The 25,043-nt window shown below is 30.3% G+C and overlaps 3 protein-coding genes and 1 non-coding gene across 11 annotated transcripts; 2 read left to right on the plus strand and 2 right to left on the minus strand.

Annotated features, from left to right (window-relative positions):
* On the plus strand, positions 5,984-10,563 carry LOC109352607 (probable proteasome inhibitor). Of its 5 annotated transcripts, none has more exons than XR_002108388.1 (9): positions 5,985-6,241; positions 6,338-6,509; positions 6,932-7,075; positions 7,441-7,530; positions 7,842-7,919; positions 8,020-8,118; positions 8,212-8,289; positions 9,572-9,726; positions 10,326-10,472. XR_002108388.1 is itself a non-coding variant. In XM_019594717.1 (9 exons), the coding sequence occupies exons 1-8, from the start codon at positions 6,067-6,069 to the stop codon at positions 9,648-9,650; spliced, it is 918 nt and encodes a 305-aa protein (XP_019450262.1). In that variant the 5' UTR covers positions 5,986-6,066; the 3' UTR covers positions 9,651-9,677; positions 10,495-10,563. The 5 variants fall into 5 exon arrangements, 2 of the variants coding, with proteins under 2 accessions (XP_019450263.1, XP_019450262.1); XR_002108387.1 differs by having other exon boundaries at positions 5,986-6,241; positions 7,438-7,530; positions 9,572-9,729; XR_002108386.1 differs by having other exon boundaries at positions 5,986-6,241; positions 7,438-7,530.
* On the minus strand, positions 16,925-18,367 carry LOC109353001. The gene is made up of 2 exons (XM_019595187.1): positions 17,988-18,367; positions 16,925-17,106 (listed from the first exon to the last, which is right to left on the minus strand). Exons 1-2 carry the CDS (start codon positions 18,331-18,333, stop codon positions 17,090-17,092), a joined length of 363 nt encoding a protein of 120 aa, XP_019450732.1. The 5' UTR covers positions 18,334-18,367; the 3' UTR covers positions 16,925-17,089.
* Positions 20,907-20,978, plus strand: TRNAP-AGG. The gene has a single exon. It is a non-coding gene; the product is annotated as a tRNA-Pro (tRNA).
* On the minus strand, positions 21,148-24,602 carry LOC109352609 (rop guanine nucleotide exchange factor 7-like). Of its 4 annotated transcripts, none has more exons than XM_019594730.1 (7): positions 24,305-24,601; positions 23,949-24,274; positions 23,613-23,729; positions 23,300-23,454; positions 22,847-22,921; positions 22,028-22,771; positions 21,148-21,844 (listed from the first exon to the last, which is right to left on the minus strand). In XM_019594730.1, the coding sequence occupies exons 1-7, from the start codon at positions 24,562-24,564 to the stop codon at positions 21,335-21,337; spliced, it is 2,187 nt and encodes a 728-aa protein (XP_019450275.1). In that variant the 5' UTR covers positions 24,565-24,601; the 3' UTR covers positions 21,148-21,334. The 4 variants fall into 4 exon arrangements, with proteins under 4 accessions (XP_019450275.1, XP_019450276.1, XP_019450277.1 ...); XM_019594731.1 differs by having other exon boundaries at positions 23,949-24,230; positions 24,297-24,601; XM_019594732.1 differs by having other exon boundaries at positions 22,028-22,387; positions 22,484-22,771; positions 23,949-24,600.

Raw genomic sequence — 25,043 nt, forward strand, 5'->3', positions numbered from 1 at the left:
TATATATATATATTAAATCTATTTTAGTAATGTTTTCCAACTCAACAACATTATCTCTCTCAAAAAACACTTATGGTTTAAAAAATCAATATATAAACCAAGAGTACAAAAGGAAAAGGAGACAATTTGCTGTCCCATTTTGTGTACCATTCCATTACTATGAATTCTTATTGGTTGAAAAAAATTATTTAAGTTAAAACTATAATTATTAAATATTTTTCTGACCAATCACATCTCCTGACACAAAGTTGTGAGACAGCAGATGTGCTCCCGTACAAAAGTATGATTGTAGTTGTTTCTCCATGCATGTTTGCTCTATACATATCAGTGTGACATGTGGCATCCTCCTAAATTTGACAATATTTTAAATTTTTTGCATTTTGGAAGCATCTTAAAGTATATGAAAATTTCAGAATGGGCGAATTCATTTATACTTTATTGGTGAACACAAAGATTTGGTGGGAATGCATGCTCTCTTTCACTGTAACATGTTTATAATTATCCTTGCCCAATAATTTTTATTGGTAAATATTTTGAAAAGACAAAAAAATTTGTCAAACATAAATATTTAAACTCAAATACTTATATTTTATAAGCTCTCAGAAGTATAAGTGAACGTGTCAATAACATTGTTACATCATTTCCAAAGAGCTTTTTCTAGATTGTGTTAAGTACTTTTATATTGTAAGATATGTTCCTTAAAGTTATGTTAATCTTGGATCTTCTTGCCCCACCCTTAAGATTCTGAAGATCAGACCAATAATTTATCAGCATGTTTACAATTGGTGAAGTGATGGGAACATTGGTGCACTTATTTATTGGTATATAATTAGATACATTAAACTAATAATTAGACTTAAATATGTTTTTTTATCTCAATAGTTTGACGAATTTTAATTCTACTTTTTACAATTTTTCTTTGATTTTAGTCATTATATGCTATAAAGTTTTGGTTTTAATCTCATGCATGATATGTCAACATCCTCATGTCATGACTAGGGACTAAAATTAAAAGTTTAAAATGTATAATTGAATAATTCTTTCTTTTAATGATAACATATGTTATTAATATTACCTGACCTAAATTATGTTGTGATCTTTTTTATAGTAATTTTTTAAATTTACACAATATTAATTTTTATAATGTTAAGAACAAAGTTATGAGCTTCTAACATTGTGTCGTTATGACAACATTAACACGAACACAAGTAAACCTCTCACTTTAAAATGTAAAGTAATTACACATTTGAATTCTTCCTCTTTTTTACTTACCAATGTAGTCCCTAATAATTTTAAAATATCATTTTAGTTCCTAACGTTTTCAACGTTGAACCACGTTAGTCATTCCCGATCATTTTAGTCCCTAACGTTTTCAACGTTGAACCATGTTAGTCATTCCCGTCTGTTAATACAAACGGAGTTGCCTACATATGTTGTTAAGTGGTGACATGGCTACAAGTGGCAATTCCATGTTGGCAAGTTTTGGCAACTCAGCGAAGCGACATCGTTTTGAATTTAAAAAAAAAATAAGACATAAAAAGAAGTTGCTTTGTGTTATATTCCTCCTCCTCACCAGTTCCAAGAAAAAACACTCATTTCAGTCCATCAAAATTTTTGTAAGTACCATATTAGTAGAGACTAGTATGATTCTTACAAAAAAATTGAGGACTAAAATTAGTGTTTTTTCTTGGAGCTGGTGAAGAGGAAGAAGATAACAAAAAATGACATCGTTTTGTGGCTTGCTTTTTAAAAATTGTTTCGCTTAGTTGGCAAAACATGCCAACATGGAATCACCACGTGTAGTCACGTCACCACTTAACGACACATAGGCAAGTCTATTAACGTTAACAGACTGGAATGACTAATTTGATTATATGTTAAAAATATTAGGGACTAAAATGATAATTAAAATTATTCGGGACTAAGTTAGTATGGCTGAAAAACATGAGGGGCTGAACTGAATAGTCACTCTAAAATATATTAGGTTTAATATTTTAATCATGATTCTGAGTTTTGAAGTGTATTTGCAATACCATTTTTTTCACAAAACAATACTCTTATTCAAACAACTAAGATAACCATTTTCTAACATTCCATGTTGTGAAAAAGAAGGACCTGCGTTCGCATTCTTACATTTTCTCTCATATTTTAAATATTGGAAATGTAGAAGAAACTGAATTGTTCAAATTACATTTTTACTTCATAAAATAAAATAAAAATATTGCTAAGATCCTCTCCAAATTAAATGAACTTATTCACACTTCTAGTTAAATGTTGGCACGTTTTCCCTCTATAACAAAATTTTGGAAAAGTATATTAGTGCTATTAGATAGTGCTTATAAAAAAGTGATATTAGATAATAGATAGTGCTTAAAACACATCAATAGTCAAATATCTTTGTCCAAATACATTGGCACTTCTCATATTGAATAATGAAATTTCCACAAACCAAAAAAGTAAACTTTATCTGGAAACTATTGTAGCAAAGATTTTATGATAAAATCTTAAATGTAATTTTCATTCTAAAGTAAGAAAATATATATGTGGCAGTAACATCCCTTTCATGGATTAATAACAAACAATTAAATTCCACTAAATGGTTGTAGTGGTTTGAAGTAAGATCAAATCCTGAACCTCATTACACCAGTCAAATAAAAGGTGACTAATTAAATTCTTATCATTCCATAATTTATTAGGTATATGTATACATGCAATGCCAACCGTCACTTCTCTCATCCAGGAACAAAATATCCTAATAATTACTAACGGACTTTGGTTCAAGTGATACATGTTTGATTTTTCTTAAGCAAAGTTTCAAATTCGAGTCTTGTGAATGAAAAAACTGTTCGCTGAAAGAGTTAGTTCCACATACCTATAGATGTTCCCAGTTCGAACAAGATTGTCTCCAATTTAAAGATACGGAAACAAAAAAATACTAATAATGATTGTAGAGACTTGATCTCTACAAATGAAAACAATGGAATATATTAATGGGGAAAATCATGCAGTTACCGTATATGATGTTTATAGTTTCTACTCCATCATTCATCTTTCATATTTAATCATCATTTATTATTTAAAAAAAAATAATTCAAATGAATCATGAATATGTTTTGATATATATACATCGACAGTACAAGTGTTTTTTATACTGTCAACAAATTATCCACCATTGATTTATTAACCATGACTGACTCTCAAATAAAAGTAATACAAATTAATAGTGGATGATGCACTGATAGTATAAAAACTTTACACTATTAGTGCACAAATTTTAAACTCTTATGAATAATATAATGAGTGTATATAAATCTTTATACTATCACAATATATAGACATTATATTCATTGATTAATAACACTATTTTTTTAACCAATAAAACTCTAAGATGGGTTTAGATGAGGTACTAAATCAAACACTCCTTTGATGGTGTTTTGGGTGATGTGAAAAGCAAGAATATTCTAAGTCGGATCCATGACTATTTAGAAAATATTTTTTATATCTATTCTTTATAAACTTTATTTTGGAAATCTAATTTTAAAATCAATTAATTAGTTTACCTGTATTTGAAAAGTTAGCTTTCCAAATTTGTTTTTCTAAATAATTGCACTAGAAAAATTGATTTCAATTTAGATAATTTATAACTAATTTTAAATATTATACTATTTTTCCATTTATATATTTTTCAACTAGCACAAGGCACCTCCCACAATTTTTATAGAGGAACCTTAATGGTCATGATCTCAAATAATTTGCCTCTAAAAATTATAAAGAAATTGACCTAAATGTTCAATTTCTTTGATATATTTAGAGGCAAACTACTTGAACTAATTAGGCTATTAATTTTGGCCAATATGATTGATGTGATTGCTCGATCAATATAATTGTTTATTGTATAAGTATGGAGATAAGTTCACCAATTTTTCGATTGAACCAGCCAATAATAATATGTTTTTCATAACTATGGGTAGAACCTTAGTTCTAACATATATAGACAGTTCTCCCTAAACTAAATCTATTTCATTTTTAATTAATCAACTTTTTCCAAACAACTACTACACACTTTGTATTTAACAATCTCTTTACACCAAAATTAAATTATCTCAACTTTTACACTTCTAGGAAATTTTTATAAAATATGAATCAATTGATCTATTTGTTTACTAATAAGTAGTAATTATATAGAACATGTTTATCAAATTTTATATAATTTGAAGATATTGATATATAATCAAATAACTTTAATTTCAGAGATATATTAAGTTATTTGATCTATATAAATGAATTATTGAACAATGTTAATTTTTTTTTTTGTGAAATATGATATATGAGACCAATAGAATAGAGACTTTCAATCCAACTTAGTTTCTCTTTCTTCGTTTTTCGTTACCAAGGCCCATTTCAGAATCTTGCATCATGACAGGTTTATACAAAAAAGTCCACATGCACCATTTTTACTTCTTTCTTTTCAAAACAGAAGGATGATTATGTGTTATCTTATATATTTTTTATATTTTCATTATATTATTACGAATTTCATATTTAATTATTACTAATTTCTAAAGATTAATATAAATAAATAGTAAATAATATTCATGATAATGTATTACAATCTACATTCTCACAAAAAAATATAAGAATGTATAGTCTTTATATGATTTAAATTCTTAGAAATATAAATTTGTGATCTTCAAGGTTCGATCAAAGAAGAACACATGATAATGTTCATAGCGGGTGACTAAAACATCAAGAGGTGGAATTTTTTAATTCTTCAAAGTCACAAAATACATAACATGTTCTCTATTTAAAAAGTAACATAAAGTAATCATATACATTTTTTAATCATTATGTTTTGCTTTTAATTGTTGCAAAATTCACTACGAAGTATATGTATTATTTGCAAAATTTTTGGATTCATTATATACATGACAATTTCAAATTATTGCATTTGTAGATCATAAAACATTATATATAGTAAGGGTTAAAGCTGAGATACTTTATAAACATGCTTATAGTTTCAATTGTAAAAATATTGCCCTTTGACAATCATAAAAATATTGGATACAGTAAAAAAAAAAAAAACATACTTCAAATAAAAAATTACATGTGTTCAATTACTTGTCTCTTAATTATATTTTAACTTTGTATATTAGATTTGATTGTACAAAAAAGAAAAAAAATCTATATATTGACATTACAAATAATTTTATATACTATAAGTTCAATATTCATTTTTAATCATAACACATCTTAAAAAAAGTAATATAAATAAGAGAATAAAGAACCTCTAAAAAATAATTTATCGCCTTAAATATATTTAGTATTTGACATGTGTCTTGCTTCTATTTTTTCAAAAAGTTTTTATTTAGGTGACAACATATACACTCAACAAAAAAAAGAGTAAATTACACTGATACCCCTTAAGTTTTAGTGAAATAATACAGATCACTCCTCCATTTTTTGCACATATAAAAAACCCCTGATTTTTATACATATATTATACAGATTACCCTCGTATGATAAATAAGTATGATCTTAAACAAAAAGGATGATATTTGTAATTAAGTTAACAAAACATGATATATTGTGAAGATAAATTCAAATAGTATACGAGTCAATACATTTTCATTACTTTTTGTTCAATATAAGATGCATAAATAATTCTAAGAACATATTTGAATCACTCTTGTACTATACTCTAACGAACAAAAAATAATGAAAAATGTATTGACTCAAATATTATTATACTTGTTTTCATAATATATTATATTTGTTTAACTTAATTATACTTATCACCATTTTTGTTCAAGAAATCACACTTATTTCTCACATAGGGTTGTCGACATAAGATATGTATAAAAACTATGAGATTTTTAGTATGCATAAATAACAAAAGTAATTTGAATAATTTCTTTTCACTAAAAAATATATCAGACTTTAGACTGAGAAATATGTGTCTAATATATAGGAAGACTTTGGAAGCAATGAAGCATCTTTGATTTCTGGAAAAAACCTTACCACCTAAAAACGACACTCAGAGTAGAACTGAAATCACAAAAAACGACAATGGCAACAGAGAAATCAGTGATGGCAGTTATAAGAGCCGCTAGACCAAGCTTCCGAAACCAAAACGACAAAATCGCATTTGTCGTTCACGCTTCTTTTCTCGCTTCCGGTTACATTCTCACCGCCACAGGTCCCCAAGCACTAAACGACACCGCGTTTTACAATTCTTCCAACGGTAAAAAACTAAAAACCGTTTTTTCCTTTCTCTCTCTCTCTCTCTGTTTCTAAAATTAACGAATTTATTTGTTGTTTTTTGCGTTTTTGTTTGTAGATGAGGTTTCAATTGATCACTGGAACGAGTTAAACGACGAGTACGCGTTCGTTTACGCTAACCCAGAAAAGGGTTCGAAGAAAGTTGTAGTGAAATGTGTAGTTATGAATGAGAATTTGATCGTTGATGCTTTGGCTGAAGGGTCTTCTGAACCTGCACACTTAGTTATCAAGTAATTGATTTTTCTAAGTTCAAAATTGTATCTTTTTTGCATATCTGTTTATAATTTTGTGTTGAATTTTGCCCCTTTTGAATAGGGTTGTTGTAAATACTTGGTTTTTTTGTTGAAGTTTTAGTTTCTCAATGTGCGATGAGAAGTTTAGATTTTTGCAACTTGGGTCACTTTGTTGTGTTAACTTTCAAAATGGGGTTATTGTTTGTGTGGAGTAGTCGAGTTGAATTGTGCTTATTTAGAAAATGGGTTATGGATTTTTTTTTGTTTTCTTTGTATACCTAGTTTTTTTTAAGTTTGGATTTTTGTAACTTGGGTCACTGTTGTGTTCACTTTTATAATGGGGTTATTGTTTGTGTCGAGTTGAATTTTGCTTATTTAGAAATTGGGTTATGGATTTTTTGTTGTTGTTATTGTTGCAGTGTTGTTGAGTATGCTGGAGAGGATGGAGGCAGCAATTTTTCTCAGCAGTTCAAGAATTTGGAGAAGCTTGTGAAGTGCATAGATTCGGATATCTTGTCTAAATTAGATGGTTCCACCGCCAAGGCTAGCTCATCAAGTAACAGGTTTATTTGCATTTTTATATCTAACATTGTGTCCTTTTAATTGTTATCTTGGAATGCATACCTCCAATAATTTTTTGAGTAAATGCTTGAGATTATCCGAATTATACCATTGTATAACGGCCGGAGTTTAATTTTGATCTGCTGTCATTTTCACATAGTGGGATTAAGGTTTGGTTGTTGTTGTTGTCATTTTATTCTGTTCATCACTTAATTATATGAAGGCATGATTAACTGATAGTGTGTGTTTGTAAGAAACTTTTACACCAGTAGTAGTGGATGCATTGTAGATAATATTTGTTAGCAGTAACATAGAAAGACAAGCTAGTTTAAATGTGACAGATGGTTTCATTGTTTTGTTATAGAAGCTCAGAAACAAGTGACAGAACAAGGCAAGCGAGATATGTGCCTGGTGCTGGATTTGGTAGGCCTGCCGATCCTCCAAATTTTCCATCTGGGTAAGCGTTCCTCTTTCCCTAATTTGCAGCTATTGTAACCGATATTTGGAAAATGGTGAATTCCACCATTTCTCCTTATCTTGTAGAAAGGGATGATGTACTATTAACCTGAGTATATGTGTCTACTTCGGAATCTGTATGGTCTTCATTGTCACTGTTTTTACCTGATGCTCCTTGTACGCAGCATTTTTCGTAGCTTTAATGGAGCAATCTGTTGTATGATGTCTTTCTGATCCCTGCTTGTAATTTTCCTTGCATATGAGTTTCTTTTGCTTTTGTATTAATTAATTAATATTGACTTTTTTCAACAGAATTATATTGCCTCCAGTTCCTGGTGGTTCCGGCAGTGATCTTTTTCCTGGGCCTGGTGCTGGAATGTATCCTACAAGGTATAAATTCTCCCTATATATTACATTATATAGTCCCTTGCTAAATTGTTTCTCCATGTTTTAATAATAGTTACCCTTCAAATTTTCCTCTGGATTTTAGGGTTGATCCAGGCTTTGGTGGGAGCATGCTTGTAGGTCCTAATGACCCCCGTTGGTTTGATGGTATTGGTGGACAACCTGCTTTTCCTGGAGGACTGCCGTAAGTTTTCTACATCTCTTATCTTATTGCTTCCTGAATGATACATTTGGATTATTTTTAAGCTTATATTTGGGTGTGAATCTATCTTGATAGGGGTTTTCCTCCGGGTGCTCGATTTGATCCCTATGGTCCTCCTGGTGTTCTTGGTTTTGAACCCAACAGGTTTGCAAGGTATCGTGGAATACGTCATATAATCATATAGTACTTCTGCTGCAAATGCAATGATGCCATTTATATGTTTAATCCTTTGAGTGGTCTAGGAAAAATATTTCTTTTATCCATTTTCTCTTTCGCTCTTTATAGGATGCTAAAAGTAAAAGAAGACGCGAGTTTGATCTGGAATTAATGTTCAAGGGGTAGTATTAAGGTAGAAAAAAGATTAAAAGATATGAAAAAGTTAAGGAATGTCCATTTTTTCCCGAGCAGCAATATTTTTCTCAACTGTCAGTGTCATTTATCTAGGTAGGTCATGAAATTACTGATTTCAAGTGTAGTTATGTATTTTAGGCATGGTAGTTTAATCGGGATTCAGATCTTCAATCGGAAGCTCTATTTTCCAAATCATGAATTGTAGGATTCATGATCAATAATTAAGCATACTAAAATAAGCCATAATGTAGTTCAAAGACTCATAAATCAGCAAAGTAACATAAGAAATAACACAAGTTCATTTCATAAAACTCATCATAATTCAAAAGTCATATTAGCAAGAAGAAATGGAGAAGCACATGACAGAGATGAAATGGAAGACAGGGTTTTTTTACTATGTCATTTTTACATTTTAGGGGCAAAGCCTGAAGTTAATAGGCAGGGCGTTAAAATTGAGGTTTGGGGCAAGTTAAAACTTAAGCGGCCCATTCTGAAGTCGAGCTTTCTAAACAAAAAAAGCAGCACCGTATAAGGTATCGCCGCGTGTGACCCGACCCAAATTGGAGTGTGACCCACTCGTTGCAGACTTGCTGGAATTGCGACTCAGTGGTAATTCAGGCGATACTTGCAAAAAACCGATGCACTGTGTAATATTAATATCCATCACTTGGCTTCAATCCTGCATCGTATCGCCGTACGAATCATGGTACATGTGATACTAAATACAGTGATTTTAGGCATGTAACGCTAGGTTGGTAAATTTGTTATGCATAAAGCTTAATTTAAGGGGTTCTTCTCAAATGCTTAAACGATCCCATGTTGCTGGTATTTAAGGATCAGGGTATTTCAAAATTCGGGTAAGGGTTGGTTTAGTTTTACATCATATTTTGTACATCAGTCTTGCTTCACTAGTTTTCGGAATCTATCCAATTTAATTATATATATATAAACATAGATACAGGCATGAATCTTAATGTAAGAGAATTGGTATGGAAAATGTTCTTAAGATACTGCAGTTTTTCAAACCTGAATGAGTTGTTAGATATAACATCGAATTAACAGATTTCGATTTTCTTTTCTGCAGAAATCCTCGGAGGCCGGGTAATGATCCTCATCCAGATTTGCAACATTTCAGGAGAGATGCTGATTCAGATTACATATAGTCACTTCTTGTTTTTCATTTCCCTCTTCCCAGGGAAGAAAAACAATAACTTGAGTATGTTTCTGCTCAGTCATATGGTTGTTGGCGAGTCAGAGTCAGGGATGCAAGTTGCAATAAATGCAATGTTACTGATCGGCTATGAACTAAAATTGGTATGGATTAGTTTGACTTGACCATTTTGCTCATAAAATCGGTATCTCGACCTATTTAACCAATCGGTCTCTTTGGCTTAATTAATCATTTTTTAGCTTACATTGTAACAAAACATTAATTTGTTTAAATTAGGTTTAAAATTATTTAATTGCTTTTGTTGCAGTCAAATTGTAAAAAACTATGTTATTTACCAATGTTTTCAACTTATTTGTGACATTGTATTATTGTAAAACACTTTTTATTTGTTTTTAATTAAGTTTTTGTGTAATAACAATGTTTTTAAAACTATAATATAAATTATTAAATAATGTTAGGTAATTTATAAAACTTTTTGATAATTTTGAAGGTAAATCTAACTATTTTAACTAGTGACTTTCTAATCTCATAATTGACTCAATAATTAATTGAGTTGATGACTCAGTATAATAACATTAATTAAGTGATATAAAATTTTATATAACAATTAAGATACATTCATACGATTTTATATTATTAAGGGATGCAACAAATAAAATAATTTGAGTTCTTGGTGACAATACATTACTACTTATACCCTAGAGAAGTGGTTTTTGAATCATTTAAATATCCTTAGGGATTTATGCATGCAGTTTACATTTTCAGATGTAAACTTAAAAGTGATTCATACTTGAATACCATGCAGATTTTTATTTTTGTATCTTCTTTTATATCCCTTGTGTTTTATCATACATGTGAATCTGAAGATCAAAACCTAGGATCTTATGCTTAATATATTTAAGTTTCTTTCACTTGGATTAACACACATACATTTACTAACAAGGTTTTAGTCTAGTGGTACGAGGTCATGTTAGATCTCCAGGATAATTGAAAAGTCAATGATTCGATTCCTGGAAGCGATACTTGTTGGGACGGTCAATTACGCATCTTGAAATAAATTAGTTCGGGATAAAAAAAAACATATAAATGTTTGGTTAGAAATTTTGGGGAGGCAATGTATTTATTAAATTAGTTTGTTTGGAAGCTAGGTGTAAAGTAGAAGTGGAAAATAAGAGGAAAAATTCAAAATATAAAGAATTTGTTTAGAAGAGTTACTTTCATGTTTTGTCCTTTACCTTGAATACTAAGGAAACACGTTGACTCTATAACGTGACTTAAGACCCAAAGGTTACAAGATAGAAGGAAAGTTGCATGCAACTTCTCAGTCCTGAGCCTAAAGAGACGTAACAGAGTGAGAAACGTGTATCAACTTCAAATCCTCTCTTTTTCAATGGCTTCTTAATTTTTAAAAACTATAAAACAAAATATCTAACGAATTAAATCATATCGGGTTGTGACTATAATATTGCGGTTTTTAAAGTTTTTCTTGATTATATGATAGTTGTAATTGTGGTTTTTCAACTGTATCCTATAGTAATGTACAAGGCCTTCTAGATCTCCAGGATGATTAGAAGGTCAATGATTCAATTCCTAGAAGTGATATTTATTGGAAGGGATAACCACACATGCTAAAAGAGATTAGTTTCTTACCAAAGGGTGAAAAGGACTTGGTGGTACGAAAAAATGTGATCACATTTATAAAAGGATAGGATTTGATGACATTTTTCTTTTGGACAATCAATTTGGTAATATTTATATCCTTGTCGAATCAATTTACTATTTTATGATGAGAAAAAAATATATTCATTGTGAGTGTAAGAGTTTTAACATTATCATTACATCATCCATCATTTATATTTAATTATTATCCACTCACCAAAAAAAGTAATATAAATAAGTAATGAATGATGTATTAATTGTATATAAATCTTTCCACTAATAATATATAGTTAATACATTTTTTTTACTATTCGATGTCATTTTACTATATGGTGAGTTATGTCTTTATATCATATTAGGAGATAACTTATTTCATTCGACCACTAAAATTAAGACATTTGTATTATTTATTTTTTTAGAATTATTTTTATAAAAAAATGATTAAATATAACATATGTCATAATTTCAGTGGTGGGATATGATAATTTATCTGTAGCTACGAGGATATATTTTCTTTTTATATTTTACTATACTTGTAATTATATTTTGATGAGCTTCAAGGTTTGAATAAGTCTTCTAAGATCCCACTAGACCTAATATTTCAACTTCTCAAGCTCCCATCCAATCCAAATAAATTAAAGAAGACCGAAAGTCCAACTTATTCTTTTAGATAAGACATTAATAAAACGTTACAATACATTGCATGTCACTTTCACTTTAATTTTTTTTATATGATCTTAAGAATATTATAATATCAATCATATGGGTCACATACTTTCCAAGCAACACACCCATGCTACAATTTTAGTCCTTAAAAACTCTCAACTCTGAAATTCTCCATAGCTTTTGAACCTTATAGGTTTTAGAAGCTCATAAAAAGCACAAAAAAGTTACATGGCTATGAATAAGCCTCATGTATTTTTTATGCTTATGATCATGGTTGTTTTTATTTCAGAGAAATCTTTAGTTATAGAAGGAAGGACACTTTCTTTAATATCTAATAAAGGTAACTATAATTATTTAGAATTTTTTTTCTCTATCTCTAACACATGATCTATTTTTTGCTTGTGATTCAATTTTTGATTTTTGTTTTTTGGGTCTTGTTGTTTTGTATTTTTTGATGTAATTGCAGGGTACTCTAAGATTTTTGCAACACTTGGAGTTATTTGCAAGTGTTGTGATGAAACTGGAAGTGCTTGCACTAGTACATGGACTGAATCTTGCAATAATCTTCAGTGTTTGCCTTGGAAATTACACTAGTTATATCTCTTGCATCTTTTATAGTATTGCATTTTATGTATATTGAGTTTAGAAACATTTGAAGTATTGAACAATTTTGAGTGTTTGTCTTTGTGTAATGTGAAGAGTATGAATTTGTGACAAACTTTTAGAAGTATCTTTAGTTATTTATTTGGAATGATATATGTCCATTGCATCAAGTTTATTTTTATTTTTATTTTTATTTTTAACCAAGTATATCTCTCACCTAATATTGATGTATGATTAATTTTCCCAACAAATCTTGTAAAGTGAAGAAGAGTTTTGATCTTATGTGATATTTGGGTATTAAGATGGACTTTACACCATGTTGGTTGGGTCTATTTTAGTTTATCCAAAAATAAACAATTGAAATTTTTTGTTGTTTATACACTTATGTAGACACTTAGTAAACAAAAGAAAAAATAAAAAAAGAAAGTGATAGGTCCATTTCCCCCCTATTATAGAAGTTGTCTATAAAATTGTTGGAATCTAGTTTAAAATATAACATTGTTATCATTTTTCACTAATGATAAAGGGAATGGATACCCTTCAACTATGGTTAACTTCAGAGTTTAGAAGGACAAGGGAAGGTGAAGGAGGGGCTTTCATTTAAAGGTATAGGTAATATTTAATTTGAATAATAATATATTCTCTGACCCATTTATCTTACTCACCAAAAAGTAAGATATGTTATTTTTAAATCAATCAATAATAGATTAATTGTGATATATGTTATTTTTTTTTAGTTATAGGAGAATATATCATTTTCAATTTAATCCAGTGTCTTGAATATGACGAATCGAAATTCTGTCAAGTACTAGAGAGTCTAGTACTGAATGGAGATTAAGACACAATGAGAAAATACAAATTATAAGTATTCTCATTCTCCTCATATTCTAGTACTTGAGAGTTCAACATCAGAGAAGAATTTAACTATAATATAACAGGTAGATTCTACTAGCAAAAATTGTCAGGAGAAATGAGATTTTAATTTGTAGAATGAAAAAGAGAAGATATGGGAAAGGGTGCAACCATGCTGATATTGTGCCTAATGGTCTCCATTATCAAACTTTGATTTATTGTTAGGATTGCATTATGCAAATATTGTTATGAAATCTAGCAAAATCCATATCAAACAAGAAAGTGTTTAAATCAGTAAATATGAAAAGAACATATCAACTTTATAAATACATATTCAAAGAAAAAGGAAATGAAGAAGAAACAAAATTCTTCTAGTTGAAGAAGAAATCTTAGAAAGTGAAGAGAAGAATGAAGAACAACAAGATTGAGAAAATGGAATTTACTTCGAATACTTTTATTAGAATTGAATTGAATTGATACAAACTTGATTCTTCTAATTTATAGAAAGAAGAATTCTCAATAATTGAATTAACTAACATAACTAACACATTTTGCACATATTAAATATGACAAAATACATAAACCAAATGATGGCTTGGGCTGCAAGTAACAGAAAGTCATTGATCTTATGCCTTCATTTCTATCTTCAGTGTTGGGTTGATGTTTGGCTTGGACTTTGGCTAGGAGTGTGACCTGATGCGTGTGTGCCTCATGTGTGGCCTTGGCTTGAGATGTGCCTTGAATGGCCTGGTTCATCATGTGTGTGCCTTTAGTGGCCTTGCCCTGATGCATATGGTGCATTTGATGTAGATTCATGATCTTGGCCTGATGCAACTGATGTTGGACCTTGAACTGTGTATGCAATCAACTTTGACAAATAACAAGTTATGAGCCAAACTTGGTGCATCAACATTGTTGCTGACTTTGATCATGAACAACCTGCATATATCGACCTCGAGCTTTGTTAAGGATAGAGCACAATGCGGAAGCACATGATTGAATCAATTGAGAACAAAAGAGAAGCAAGTAAAGGATAAAGAAAATAACACACAAGATTTAACGTTGAAAAACCCCTCAATGTGAGAGGAAAAAACCACGGGCGATCAAGAGCAAAATTCCACTATGTAAAAAAGAAGAGTACAAGAAATCCTCTTATAATGATGAGGACAAATGACAATATTTTTCTCACAAATACTCTTTCAAATGGAACAAGAATTCTCACCAAGAATGCACTCACAATATATGTGTAAATGAAAGAGATGTTGTGTGTTGTGAAGATGATTTTGAAGCTCTCTATATGTGTCCTTTTATAGGTAAGCTAAGTCTTGGTATCTTGGATATGAAGCATTGGATGCTTGGAAACAAAACCATAAAAGTGACATAAAATGTCATAAAGAGAGCCATAAAATAGTCATAAAATTCTTTTAAGACATAGAAATGAGAGGCATCTAACAAGCTTGTCTACTGCTTGTATAAGCACATTGGCTGCATTTGGCACAAGCACACCATCTTTGGACACAATACCATTGGTCTTGGCTGCTATAGCATAATCACTACCTTGTTTGAGCAATTTATTTCTAGGCAAGGTGCTCACAACATTATTAATAATATGATCTTGATTAACATTTAATTTTGATACATTTATAAATAGACCATTGGATTTTTTTCTCTCAGAAAGTGTAAGTTCATTAAATGAACAAAAAACATTTACTAATTGGCCACCTTCTACCAAGGGGTATGCTCCACCAATCTACCTCAAATCACAAAACAAACATCAATATTTTGAAGTTACTTTACTTTCTATAACTATGTTCAAAAGTCACATTATATGAAAAATGCTTTGTGTTACTCTTAATTTGAACTTCCTATTGCTAAACTATGTAGAAATTCAATGATTCCCAAACACAATAATTACTAAGATAAGTATTGATCTCTGATATGCCTAATTCTTTGCGCTAATCCACGGATCAATATAGCAAGATAATTGCAGCATGTAATGTTGGCACAAAGCAAGAAAGATTAAAAGACAAATGCAACAAGGATGAAGTATTATGCTAATAACCATGTGTCCTATAAAATTCACTCGGGGCGGATTTAATTTACGAGATTCTTACTTAGTAGGATTGAGAATGAGATATGACATAATCTCATCCCTTTTAGTGAGGTTGTCCCTCCTATTATGAAAATAAAATTAAATGTTATAAATAATATTACGGGCTTAGATTCTCTCTAGTATTAGAGAGTTCAGTACTAAACCTAGATTCTAATGTGATACACAAAAAATTAAGGATCCAAATTTTATTTTATTTTATAATTAAATATTAGAAATTCATAAATTAATCACTTTCCTCACATTTCAATATTGAAAATAGTAATTGAGAGAATTTCATTTCCAACATTACAATCACAATTAACATAACTTGCATTCTCATCTATGAACATTTACATCATTTTTCGAAGATCACATGTTCCAAGAAATCATGTATCTTCCTGTCCATATCCAATCAAATTACAGCATCTAACATGATTCCATATTTATGATTTTTTATTTAATTAAATAACACATTACAATTGGTGGGGAACACCATTAAAGATACAATATGAGATAAAAGATCTTCATTCTCATTTTTCTGACATGCTGAAAAGGACTAGAGAACAATAAAATATTCTTCAAGAGTTGAAAACCTAAGGTTCATGTACCATCTTTTATACCCACATAAAAATGAAGAGATTGGCATAAAAAACCCTTCTCTTCAATGATGGAAAAAACATAATTATATGAAAACATGTACAACAATTCATTAAAGAACATGTCCGTTCAAATTCTTATCTTAGTTCTAAAATAATTCTACTCTTGGGTTATTTATTTGTGAACTCCATCAGTTGTAGAATTAAAATGGAGTACTCAAATTTTGTATTCATTCATTTATTTATCTTTTCAATATATACTCATACTCTCATCAACATAATTTTTGAGACTTGGCCTCCATATACATACATGCTTGAAATGTTATCAAATAAATCCATGAAAATTTAACTATGTCCCCATATTAGTCCACCTAGGAATTTGTTAGTGACATTTTAATTTCTTTAGGGATTACCAACACAACGTTGGTTTAGTGGTATAAGACCCTGTTAGATTTTCAACACGAACAAAAAGTTAAGAATTCAATTCCTGTGAGCGACATTTATTATGAGAGACAGTTACAAACCCTGAAAGAGATTAGTTTTTTACCTATAAATGAAATGATACCCTTGGTAGTAACAAAAAAAATTCTTTAGGGATTTAATTTCATGAGTGACATTTTAAAATTTTCAGAAATCACATCAGCGGATTGAATAACACATCTTGACTATACACCTTAAGATATTAGGTGTATAAACTCTGTTATAACACTTATTTTGTCCACATATTACCCACACTTGGAATTCCAACAAGATTATAAGATAGTATAAAAACATTAGTGTTTAGTTTTGGTAGGTTCATTAAACAAAATAACATGTTTTATTGATGATGGACATAATTGACCTGGTAGCTCTTATTTACTAGGTACAAGAAAGTTACAAGACAATATAACAAAGTTGTAGACCTAGTAGCAGCTAACAGTTATTGTCCATTCCTTCTTTTTTGGCATTAACCATCATAACTATTCAAGGCAGAGTATATGCTGCAAAAAAAATTGCAATTTTATATGAGAAATGAACATATTATTAGATCAAGAACACTGTTAAAAATAAGAGAAAATTTCTTCGTCTAATATATTTCTAATAACATTGGGACAATATGATTTAGATAAGCACAATTAAATATTGAAATGTGGTGTTTTAGAGATATAATATTTTTTTTACATAAATGGGAGTTCTTGTCATAAATAGTATTGATCATATATGTGATACAACTATACAAGTATAGAAAATGTGTCACTAATAGATATCTTCACATGCTTATAATCTTATTCTACAACTTGGTATACTCTTTATTTCTTTTACTTATAGATTTGTACTTCCATAGTAATCTTATACTAATTTTATATTTTGTATCATAGTTTTTAAAATTTAAGATATAGTCATGTTGGTATATGTGCTTTCTAGAATGAAATTGCAATAAAACACAGAATAAAAACATATTTTAATTCCTTAAATTTTGTACACGTATCAGTTTGGTCTCTTAAAAATAAAAAAAACTCAAAATGGTTCCTAACAAAGGAGCATATCTCCTGTCACACAATTTGTGTCATTCCATGTGTCACCAGTTGTATTTGGTCAAAAAATATTTAATAATTAAACTTTTAACTTAAATACATTTTTTTCAACCAATAGACACAAAGTTATACGAATTTTAGAACAACATATATACTCCCCTAAAATTATGAAATGTTAGTCAAATTATTCCTTTTAGCATCTCTTATAATACTCATCAGGAACTATTTTGACTTACATATCCGATATCTAAATATTAATTTAATTTTTACTTTTTCTAGATCAAAATGATATACTACAAAACTTATAAGGATTAAACTCTAAAAGAAAAGGGAAGAATGAAACTTACGTCCACATTTGTAGCCAATAGGGCGATTTTTAAAGTTACACCTCTTTGGAATAGTTATAGCAATCTTAGGATTAACACCAGACAATTTTGCTGTTTTAGAAAGCAACACTGCACAAAGACACTTAGGGTTTGTGCTAAATTGCTTAATCTTAACACAACAACTTCGAGAAACACTAGCATTTCCATTTTGTGCTGCTGTGACACAAGGTGCAAGTTTTATAGCTTCATTATCTGGGGTAGTAGATTTTCCACATTCACCAACACCCTCTACTCTATGAATTTCTGTAATGATAACAAGGGCTATAAATATTACAAGAAAGCTTAGGAGTTTAATAGGACCCTTCATTTCTTATATGTGTATTTGTATTAGTGATACTATTTCTCTATCTTACAATGTAATAATGGCATGTTCTTCATTGGATTTTATAGACTAAGATGTTTCAAAAAGTGTTTGGATGAGTCACCCACCTAAGGTTAATGGAGTTGGCACTAGGACAAAGAAATGGGTTTCTTAATGTACCACTTTGATATAAAAAGGTGCAAAAAATAAATGCTAAATGCACATTAGTAATCGAGAAAAGATGTATACATAAATAGTATAAGAGTTTTATACATTACTATTTTATTATTCACTGTTTATATTATTTGAATTTTATCGAAAAGGCTAAGATGCATAACTCTTGTGATTTTTACATAAGAATAAAATATTTCTTCATAGCATGCCTATTGTTAGTAAAAGTATAACATGTATATTGTTTTGTTTAGTTTTAGAAATGTTTTTATAGAAAATAATTAAATATGACGCATATCATGATTTTAATGGATGAAAGAGATAATTTATCTTCTTATATAGGGAAATACTTTATTATATTTTTATATTAATAGAATTTAGTATCAAATTATATGGAAGCAGGGAACTGCCTTTAAAATTCAGATATACTAACTACTTCTTATGCCGACATACTTGAGGTCCTCTATAAAGAAATAAGGACTCCAAATTTATCAAAAACTTTTGATTTTTTTAAATTTTTAACGTAAAAAATTGAACAAAACATCAAATTTAAACTTTTGTATTTCAAATAAATTTTAACATCTTAACATGTCCAAAATATTACTATTGTCTGTAAGTACCCAATAACATAATCCACAACAAGATCTTTCACTCATTATAATATTTATAAGATAATCAATAAAATAATACTATGAAATATAATAGAACCATCATAAGATTTACAGAAATAAACATAATAATAAAATAAAGTAACACAAAATGAGGGCATATTTTTTTATTTTAAACGGGTCGTAGAGTCTCATTTGCTGCTCTTGTTAGAGATTGGATACTAGGATTAAAAACTATATTAGTGGATTCATATTTTTAATACAGGTAATTTCCTCTAACTTTTTCCAAAAACCCTCATATTAGTTAGTTATAAGTTATAAAATATTTTACCAAAGAAGTGCTCGAAATAATTATGCCAATGGGTTGGGAACAATGCTAAAATTATAATAGCATGACCCCATTATGCCTGTGGGCTAAACTTTAATACCAAGTCTCTTACATTTACCATAAGGATTTTGCTTTTGAGATAAAATACCGGACAATATTTTTTGTACTAACAAGAGTATCATCTACTTTTTTGTTAATAAATTAATCATTTTTGAGGTTTGTGATTATCTATTTTAACAAGTATCACTCCCAAGAGTCGAACTTTTGACCTTGAGGATCCAGTTGAGCCTTACATTACTAGGTCAACGTCTTGTTGATAAAATACGAGTAATGTTACATGTATAAAATAAATTCTCTTATAAATCTTCTTAATATTATATACAGAAATATTATTCTGACTGTCTACATGTAATAATTTTTTAGTTGTCATTTAATTATTAGAGAAGTTGTGAAACTATATTATATAAAGTAACTATTCAATGTAAAAGTAAATGTTCTATTATCTTCCAAATGCAAAAAAAAAAAACAACTTTTTATGTTTAATAATCGTAGGATTTTATGAATTTCTTTTGAAAGAGGTAAATTTATCCTTAAAATATATGTATAGACAAAACGAAGTAAAATCTACTCTAATGGGGAATGATGAGAAGATGGAAATATTCATATAAAAAACAATTTGGTTCCTTCTCTTGTCCAATCAAAGTAGGTGAGGTTTTGCAAAGCCAATTTTTTTGTTGGGCATTGCTCACATTATACAATTGAGAAGAACACGTTATGTGCCACTTCACTCATATCAATCACTCAAATGTGAATCCCCTTTGGTGAAATAGTATAATTTTTGGTTTCCCACGATATCTTCGTACTGGAGGTAATCCTATCCGAGCTGGGAATATTTACAATTATGTGGGGCTAACTCTCACAACGGATATTTTTTTATCTATAAAACTCGAACCAAAGACCTTGCTTAAAAGGAATCAAGCATGTATCACTTGAACCAATGCTTATTGGAGAAATAGTATAATTAACTATAAGCCATATACACCAGCCTTCTAGAAAGACACCAACAAACACTTTCACACGACCAACCATATATTGATCTAATGAGACATGTATTTAATGTTCTAAATGATGTTTCGAACCATGTATCAGACCAATAAAAACGTTATGTTAATAAAAAAATAAATTTTTTTTTCTTTTTTTGTTTCAATGTCATTATTTTAGTATATGATTCAGAACATCATTTAAAATAACAGATCTTTGTGTCATTCAATAATATAAGGTCTTATTAATCTCTCAAATATATAACTAGGTCAAATATCAAGGTTGAAATATATCATACTTCCTTTAATATTTTTTCCACCCTCGGCAAATTAAATTTTATACTAGAAAGTGATTATTATTGATAACTCTTGTCATTATCATGTCTAATGTTAAAGACAATTACTTTAAGTGAAGAACATTTGAATAAACATGGGCATTTGGTCTAGTGGTATGATTCTCGCTTAGGGTGCGAGAGGTCCCGAGTTCAATTCTCGGAATGCCCCTTTTTCTATATCTTTTTCATCTTTTTTTCTCATTAAAATTTCTAACATCAAAACATTATTCAACTTTTAATTTAGTTTCTGAATTATTTACACTTCACACTAATTTAATAAACTGGCATATAGAATATAATACTCCTATTAGAGGAACCTCATGACCAACATAAGTAAATAACATAAAAACACTATAAAGTATAAACTCTAAAATATGTGAAATTCTGAATCCTTCTACATATTTCATATACATACCATCAACAATTAACAAAACAAAATACTGTTTCAATGCGGGCCGTGAGAGCGATACAAAATCGAGGCAAACTCTAAATACTAGATATGACCTCAAAATATAACTAAGCCTTTCATTCTTGCCATGCATGGTCCATTATATTGGAGCTACCACTTTCTTCTGTGATATCATTGGACTCAACATATTTTTCAAATGCTGCCACTTGATCAAGTGTTTCTGATTCTGAAACAACTTTCTCATTTGAACTTTCATAGGCTTTTCCTTTTGCATCTATGCTAAGAAAATCGGTCAAGGCTTTCTTCACTCCTACTCCTCTCTGATGAAAATTGGTGCTATTCATGAGTGGTGATTTTGTTGCTTTTGTTGAAGGGCTAATAACATGTGCAGGAGAAAGGTTCGGCATGGCGAAAGCCGATTTATATGGAGAGCACTGGGCTGGAGCTGAGTATGGAACTGATAGAGTCTTGTGAGTGATTACACCAACTTTTGAGATAGATGAGAATTGACCGGAATGTTTTGTTAAGTCATCTACGTAGAGTACGTCATCGATGCGCGCGACCATGTTAAATGCTAAACTCTCTAGTACTCTTGAGTAGCTCTCCAGAATGGCTTGGCCAACATCCTATACAATAGTAAAATTTCAATTGCTAGTGATGAATCTTAATATTCAAAGATCAAAGATAAAACATGATGTTCTGTTTATAGAATACACGAAATATAGAACATAATTCGCGTTTTGGTCCATCCTATTCTAACATGTCTACCAAATGTTACGTTAGTTTGATCATAATGAATATATACGAACCTTGTTGTATTGGATTTTGCTCATATCTAAGGCGGTTTGAGGGAGACCAGGAAAACGCTGCTTCAAGGAAATCAGAAGGCTTTCTGCGCGCTCCGATAGCAATTCACTTTTGTCATCGACCATCAGATCCTTAACCATTTCCCATGATGATCTTGAACTAGATTTAGCAGTGACACTGGCAGGCTTTGAGTTTGAGGTGGTCTTTTTACGCCAAATATACATCGAAGCCTCAGCTCGGTTCGCGATCTCTATGGCTTGATGTTCAGAAGTTAAATCAAGGCAAGCTAGCAAACACTCGGGAGAAAAATGATCCGAGGTGATATATCGATAAATAACATCCCCTAAGCTGGTTCTCGCATTCTGAAAGAAAATTATATCAGCCGAATAACAATTGTGCCAATTGATTTTATGATGATTGAAATTTTTTGAGTCAACAGGATCATTAGTATTTAGTACCTTTGGCAGAGATTCCAAATAAGACTCAGGAATGTCCATTTCAGCTAAAGTAATACTGTTAATGGCCATTACGGCTTTTAATATTTGGCTTGTGCAATCGCGCTTGTGCTGCAATTGCTTTCTTGAATTCTCATTTAGGCCACAAGGAGGGACTCGGGGTACAGGAAGCCACCACTTCTCGTCTTGGCGCAGTGCTTGTCGAAAAGAAGATGGACCATCACCATCTTGGGCTAGAACACCTTGGTCAACATACCAGAATTCCGTATCGAAAAAACTATCTAGAATTTCCTGTAAACAGACCAAAATTTAGAATACCCTATAACTAGAAATATGAAACTGGATTTTGAAGTCTGTAAATCTTACAAGAAGCATGTTATCTAATTTACGCAGAGCCGGAAGATTGACATAAAGATCCGAGCGTGGTCGACAAGTCATAACCTGATTCACATTTCAAAAAATTGTTAAACCAATAACCATCAACTAACTATCTATCTATCTATCTATCAATCCTACTATTTTTATAACAACAATGCTAACCACACATTCCGATTACGCATATAAATCAATAAAGTAAACTTAAGGTTGTTATGTTGTTGCATCGAAGATTCTAACATGACTAATCTACACAATGCATTCAACACATTTCAAGCACAAGTAAATCTAATTAGACTTCAAATTTTATGAGGATCAAGCAACTTACACAATAAGTCATGTCAATGAAGAGTTTTCTTCAGTAAATAATGGAAGCTAAAGCAAAAGATCAAAATGCACCGAACAGCTACATAACTCAACATTAAATTATTTGCACAATTGTACCTCAAGCTTGCTCCCATCAGGAAAAGTCTGCCAAGTAGGTATCAATTCAACTATATGATCACTAACAGAAAGAAACCATTCCATTTCTCTTCGCCACATTGTCTTCTTTTCGGCGCGTAAAGGTTCTAATCTCCAAAGTTGCCCGAAGAGGGTAGCTGCATATTTAGTAAAGGAATAAGCAACCACCATCAGAAGCAGAATTTGCAGATAGAGTCATTAAAATTCACCAAAGCTAAGTTGCACCAATTAGTAAACCACAATAACTAAACAAGAACATAGAAATTATTTCAAATTTGCATTGCATAGTGCATACCACATAAATTAGTTATGGCATTTGAGATAGCCAAAGCTGTAGGGACCCCATTTCCGCAACCGGACATATCTTCTCCAAGTAACAATTTTGCAAACCTCTCCTTCATCATCTCAACCTCTACAAGTGAGAAACAAAATCAAATAAGAAAAATATATGCTTTATATTATCAATGAGACTAATTCATAGTAAAAATTACAAGAGACCTATTATTATGTACATAACATCATAGTATCACACATTGTTAGAATAGCTGATTCAGTTTGTTAAGGTGAACTTTGTGTATGATAATCGATTAACTCTTACAGAATCTCAACTATTGTAACGGACATTGAATACCTGACACTACTGAAACTTTTTTCTCAAACCCCAAGTGCTTTTTCTCACTATCTTCACTTCCATAAGGACTGTTACAATTTGATGCAGCAATTTTCTTAACTGGCCACCCTATTGAAGATGGTGAAGATGAATCCTCAGTGCTACTATGACTGTGTTCTTCATTACCATTGTTCTCAAATGACAATAACTCAGAACTAGAACTACTCTCACAACCTTTTTCTTCATTCAAATCAGTAAAAATCTCATTTTTAACTCCATTTCCCTTCCCTTTACATTCTTCAACAGCTTCATTGTTTTCAACCAAGTTCAAACCCTCCATTGAATCAACTTTTTCTTGTTGAAGTAAACCAGATGAAGCATATAAAACAGTGTTGTCAATCACCATTTCATGATTGTACTCAATGCTTCTTAAGCAAAACCCTTTTGAGAGATGAACTCTAAAACACAAAGTTGTAAGAGATTTAGATACCCATAAGAGTAGAATGGAAAATGGGTTGGGATTAGTAGACTTTGTAAGCTTCAAAAATGGAGAACAATGGTGTTGTTGATGTTGGTGTTGTGGGGTTTGTTGATGTATTTGTTGGTGTTGTTGTGTGTTATAAGTAATAATATCCATAAGTTTGTTAAACCATGACTCTTATTGCTTACTTATATGTGAAGTGAAGCTAAGTGAGAAACCTATTATTATTCACCTCATTTCAAATACCAATTTGTTTATATAAAGCAAGATAGAGACACTTTTTCATCTAATCCTTTTTATGTAGTTTTGAAATATATTTATATGGGAAGGGATCAAAGTGAAAAAAAATTACTTCACATTCTAGTCATTCATTCTTAGAAAATCTCATGGTTTGAATTAGTGAGTATATCTAAACCATTAGATTTCTCAAGAATTGATGACCAGGACGTGGAGTAAGTTTTCTCCAATTATTCTTGGAGTAAGTGGACCCCCTTCCTATTTATATACCAACAATATAGCTTTAATAGATCCCAAATATGAACTAATTAAAAAGTCAAATACTTAATTCTTGAGAACAATATTAGTCTACTATAAAAAAAATAGTTATATGTTAAAAAGAGTAAAAGAAATATATA

The sequence above is a fragment of the Lupinus angustifolius genome, chromosome LG07 (assembly GCF_001865875.1).
Source record: "Lupinus angustifolius cultivar Tanjil chromosome LG07, LupAngTanjil_v1.0, whole genome shotgun sequence".
Classification (NCBI taxonomy): domain Eukaryota; kingdom Viridiplantae; phylum Streptophyta; class Magnoliopsida; order Fabales; family Fabaceae; genus Lupinus; species Lupinus angustifolius.

What these genes read in the sequence shown, in the direction of transcription:
- LOC109352609 (XM_019594728.1), bottom strand. Translation starts at nt 24,564, where the DNA reads ATGGATATTATTACTTATAACACACAACAACACCAACAAATACATCAA. An exon ending in TGCCATAACTAATTTATGTG is followed by an intron (nt 23,455 to 23,612) that starts GTATGCACTATG and finishes CTAAATATGCAG; the next exon opens with CTACCCTCTTCGGGCAACTT. An exon ending in AATTAGATAACATGCTTCTT is followed by an intron (nt 22,772 to 22,846) that starts GTAAGATTTACA and finishes GTCTGTTTACAG; the next exon opens with GAAATTCTAGATAGTTTTTT.
- LOC109353001 (XM_019595187.1), bottom strand. Translation starts at nt 18,333, where the DNA reads ATGAAGGGTCCTATTAAACTCCTAAGCTTTCTTGTAATATTTATAGCC.
- LOC109352607 (XM_019594717.1), top strand. Translation starts at nt 6,067, where the DNA reads ATGGCAACAGAGAAATCAGTGATGGCAGTTATAAGAGCCGCTAGACCA. An exon ending in CCTGCACACTTAGTTATCAA is followed by an intron (nt 6,510 to 6,931) that starts GTAATTGATTTT and finishes TTATTGTTGCAG; the next exon opens with TGTTGTTGAGTATGCTGGAG. An exon ending in CCTCCAAATTTTCCATCTGG is followed by an intron (nt 7,531 to 7,841) that starts GTAAGCGTTCCT and finishes TTTTTTCAACAG; the next exon opens with AATTATATTGCCTCCAGTTC.